Source organism: Meriones unguiculatus, chromosome 3, assembly GCF_030254825.1.
Source record: "Meriones unguiculatus strain TT.TT164.6M chromosome 3, Bangor_MerUng_6.1, whole genome shotgun sequence".
NCBI lineage: Eukaryota > Metazoa > Chordata > Mammalia > Rodentia > Muridae > Meriones > Meriones unguiculatus.
The window spans coordinates 13,270,970-13,275,251 of NC_083351.1; the positions used below are offsets into that span (position 1 = coordinate 13,270,970).

The 4,282-nt window shown below is 55.7% G+C and overlaps 1 protein-coding gene across 1 annotated transcript; it reads right to left on the bottom strand.

Annotated features, from left to right (window-relative positions):
• Positions 1-886: 886 nt before the first annotated feature.
• Positions 887-4,075, bottom strand: Pla2g2e (phospholipase A2 group IIE). Its single transcript, XM_021630745.2, has 4 exons — positions 4,036-4,075; positions 2,956-3,094; positions 2,661-2,767; positions 887-1,029 (listed from the first exon to the last, which is right to left on the bottom strand). Exons 1-4 carry the CDS (start codon positions 4,073-4,075, stop codon positions 887-889), a joined length of 429 nt encoding a protein of 142 aa, XP_021486420.2.
• Positions 4,076-4,282: the final 207 nt, after the last annotated feature.

Here is a 4,282-nt window from a genome sequence, read left to right on the forward strand (position 1 = left end):
CTTGGATTTTTGTTTGTTTGGTTTTTGTTTTTGTTTTTTAAAGTGAGGGATAGACAAGATGGATCTAAGGCTACTTTCCCATCTAAATTAGCCCTCACCAGTGAGGGCATTTTGAGGTCTGATGACAATGGGGACAGTATTTTTAGGTTAGGTTTTTTTTTTTTTTTTTCCTATGCCTCATAGTAAGCCATCTGGCCAGAAATGTTCCTTCCAGAGAGAACCAGTCTTGGATAAGAATGTAGACAAAAAGAGAAGCATGGCCCAGGCGTGGTGGCACACGCCTCCCACCTCAGCCCTCTGGAGGCAGAGGCAAGTGGGGTCTCCGATGCCTTCAGACTGTTGCTCATAGTGAGTTTCAGGCCGTGGACTGAGAGGCATGAAAGCGTGGGAACTTACTGTTGAGAAAACAAAAAAAAAAAACATGGTTTCCCTGCCGATGGGAGCCAGCATGGCGCTGTATGGTGTATGCAGCGACATACAGTGTATGCCCACTGTATGGCGGCGTTTAGCCTTGGGATAGGGACGTACAGTAGGACTGACTGATTGGGTGGGTGAATGAACGAATGAAAAGAAACTCCCATCTAAATTCCGGGAAGACAACGGAAGAGCTTATAGGGAAATATAATTCTCTTCTTCTTCAGAGGGAACAGATATCAGGGGACACTTAGTGGGTCCTGGGAGTGCTGAGGAGTCCCAGGGCTCCTGACTGAGGACTGAGTGTGGCCCCGGGAGGCTGGGGGCGGGGTTACAATCTCTAAAGGGAGGGATGGGTTTGGGTTTGCGGGGGGGGGGGGGGGGGGGGGAGGCGGGGGAGATTTGGGTTCCGTGCTTCTCTCCAGGCCTGGGACGGCAGCAGCCTGGGGTGGCTACGGAGATGAGCAGGGCCTCAGCAGGGTGGGGTGGGCCCGGTGCACAGCTTGTTGGGGTAGTGGGCATACTTCCGGTTATAAGTCCCCAGGTGGTGGCGAAAGCAGAGTGCGGCCCTCTTGTCACATTCACAGGTCTGCCGCTGGCAAGTGGTTCTACCAGCTGGAGGGGAACGGAAATAAGCCAGGGCCTGGGGTGCAGGCTGGGGGTGGCTCTGGCTGCTCTGTGGGTCCAGGTTCCCAGCCCCATCTTCACCCCTTTTCCTCTTCCTAGGAAAGCTCACCTCCAAGGAGATGTTTCATACTTGCCAATCAAGGGCTGGGTTGGGGCTGGCCTGCCCGGTCCAGGACACTCAGCAAGCCAAAACGTTGCCCTGGGTGTTTGCTTCCCCTCCAATCTCACTCACAGTCTTAGCCCTCTCCTGTCAACGAGGGGCTTCACAACTTCTCATCTTCCTCATGCCAGGGCCTTAACAACCCCTCTCCCCCAGGTGACAATATGATGGCCAGTATCCGGGCTGGAGGCTATTAAGCTAGTGCTTCGGCCTCTCCGAGCCTCAGCCTGTCTCTATCAGAGCAGACAGAACCTGCACCCAGCCTGGGCATCCTTCCATGCCATCCCACCTTCCCTAGAGCCAGATGGCATTAGCATGGTAGGTGCCAGCTGTCCAGAAGACATTCTTGAACCCACTGCCGTTGTCCATTTCTGTCCAGAGTGGCTCTGGCTCTTTTGTCCCCAGGAATACACCTTCTTGTCTAGAAGGGTCTGGTGCCTCATTTGCCCCTCAAAGACGAGCATTTCCCTTTGGGATTCCACCCTGCTATTTCAGCAGGACTTGAGGTCCTAACAGTGGGCAGCTGGGGAGATGGGCGTGGCTATCTCAGCATAACAGGCAAGGAATCACACAGGTTTTCCACAGCTCATTGCCTTGTTCAAAGTGTCACGGTGGGCATGAGGCAAAGGGCCTGTGTCCCTTCTGCCTGACTCCTCTCTCAGCACCATCCCAGCTGGGGACGATCCCACCTTGCCTGAGCCCTCAGTGACAGGACCTGACGCAGCTGCCCTGCTGAGCACTCCCCTGCAGGTGCAGGACAGTCAGTTGGAGCCAGTTCTGCCCCAGGGATGCTGGTCTTGGCTCACACTTTGGCTCAGACCTCTGGGTTCTGTGATAAGCCTAATCCTCTAACTGCCTGGGTCCTTCCTGTCTTTCCTTTCATCCTACACCCATTAGGCCTTACTCTCCTCCAGGCTGTACCTGGGTTTACACTGGGAAGAGAGTTGGATCCTCTGATCCGAAGTGCCCCTTGGGTATCCTTGACTTAGGCTGTTTCCCTAGATGAGGCCCAGAAGAAAGCCAATAGAGCCAAATAGGCATAAAACTTGGCAAAGCGGAGGAGGTGGGGCTATCCCAGCAGCCCCAGAGGGGAGAAACAGCTCATGAGAATACCCCCACACCCTCCTGACCCCCGCATCCCAAGTCACAGCTCCTCCTGGCGCCTCCTAGGGGAGGGTCGTGTGAATGATGCAGCCCTGGGTGTGACTCAGCTCAGTCCCTTCTGTTCACTCCCCAGAGGCTGGGGCAGAGCAAGAACTACACCGATGGGTCACAAGGCTGAGTAGGCCTGTAGCCCAGATGCCCAGGAAGAATAGGAACAGGTGGACATGCGTTTCTACTCTTATGAGATGATGGAGGGTGGGAGGGCTAATGGGTCTGGCCCTGTGATGAGGACCAAGGTCACCACCTGGAGGGACACCTGTCTGGGGGGAGGGTCACTCCGGGGTTGGCCACCTACCACAGAAGATGTTGTCGCGACTGACAGAGAAGAGGTACCTTTCCAGCTTCGGCTCACAGCCCAGCTTCTTCACGCGGTCATAGCAGCAGTCGTGGGCGTGGCAGCACCTGTGGGGTCAGAGTTAACCTGGAGGGGCTGTGAGTCGGGCTGGGCTGGACTGGAGCGGAGCCGCTGGGGCCCCAGGACCCAGGATGAAAGTGGAGCACGAATCGCTGCTGTCTGGGTACCCCCAGCTCCTCTTCCTCCCAGACTGCTTCCCCAGCTCTTCCTCCTCCACGTGGGTCCTCCTGCTCACCAGTCGGTCTGGTCCACTGGCCAGTTGGAGCCACCAATACCGCAGTAGCAGCCGTAGTCATTGTACTGCAGCGCAGGCTTTCCTGTCATCCTCTCAATCATCACTCCAAACTGGACCAAGTTCCCGCCAGCCAGGGGCACTACAGAAGAGAAGGTCCAGGCCACAGGGTCCCTCAGTGCCAGTGAGCATCCCGTCCAGGGCCCCGTCATCAAGTCCCTTCAGATCTGACATTTCCCCAACTCTTCAGTTAAGCTTCCTCCCCAAAGCACCCAGCTGTCAATAGCAATGATAGCAATGGCACCCTTTATGCCTTAACCTCCTAGGTCTCCCTCCCCCCCTCCCTCCCTCCTCTCTCTGTGTATGTGTGTCACCCACACATGTGACTCCATGGAGGCCAGTGGTTGGTATCAGTGTCCTTTATTCCTTTATTATTTTCCTCCTTACTTTTTGAGACATAATCTCTCAGCGAACCTAGACCTGCCGAGAGGATCCGCCCGTCTCTGGCCCCAGCACTGGGGAGTTCAGGTGGGAGCCACGCGCCTAGCTTCTTTACGTGGCTCTTGAGGATTTGAACTCAGGTGCTCATTCTTGTTTGCCTTTGCAGTTTCCCACCCACCTCAGGTTCCTCGCTCCCCTTCACTAGCTCATGCTGTGTCGGCACTCTCCACCGACTCTTTAAATTTCTCTCAAAAAAATCTTAATCTCCCCAGACCTCAGGCCCTATCTCCCCAGCGGCACTCTGCTGCCAACACCCCTGGGCCTGTTTCCTAGCCACCTTTATGGACCGCCCTAAATTCCTCCTTCTGACCCTTCTGATTCATCTGTGAGGAGGCATCCATCCCATGACCGCCCCCCCCCACCTCACTGCATTCTTCTCAGCTCTCCCCCTGCCCTCCCTCTCTTCCAGTCAGTGCTGGCTCGGGTAGCACAAGCCTCAGGATGGCTAGGTGGGTGGGGGTGGGTGGGCAGTTTCTAGTGCTTGGTACCCATGATGCCCTGTGCAGAGCCATGCTCAGGCATCCAGAAGCTTCCTATTGCCAAGTGGGGCAGGAAGGGGGGGAGGTCATGAAGCTCACTTACCCAGGAGGCAAAGGAAAGCCAGGTCGAGGGGAGGTTTCATCCTAGGGGAGGTAGGCAGGGGGTAGAGGAGCCTGCTGCTGTGGGAGGAAGTGAGCAGGGGCCTGTGATCTCAGGGCACCTTTCAATTAGTTAAATACACAGATCCTGTCCACTCCCCATCATTAACCCTCGAGTGCCCAGTGATGCAATAATTCTTCCAGCTTTGACACTTTGGCTAAGCTCCCAGGGGGAGGGGCCAGCTAGTGCC

Excerpts from the sequence above, each read along its gene's own strand:
- Pla2g2e (XM_021630745.2), bottom strand. The coding sequence starts at position 4,075 with ATGAAACCTCCCCTCGACCTGGCTTTCCTTTGCCTCCTGG. Across the intron at positions 3,095-4,035 it reads GGCTTTCCTTTGCCTCCTGG|TGCCCCTGGCTGGCGGGAAC; the intron begins GTAAGTGAGCTT and ends TCTCTTCTGTAG. Across the intron at positions 1,030-2,660 it reads TCGCGACAACATCTTCTGTG|CTGGTAGAACCACTTGCCAG; the intron begins GTAGGTGGCCAA and ends GTTCCCCTCCAG.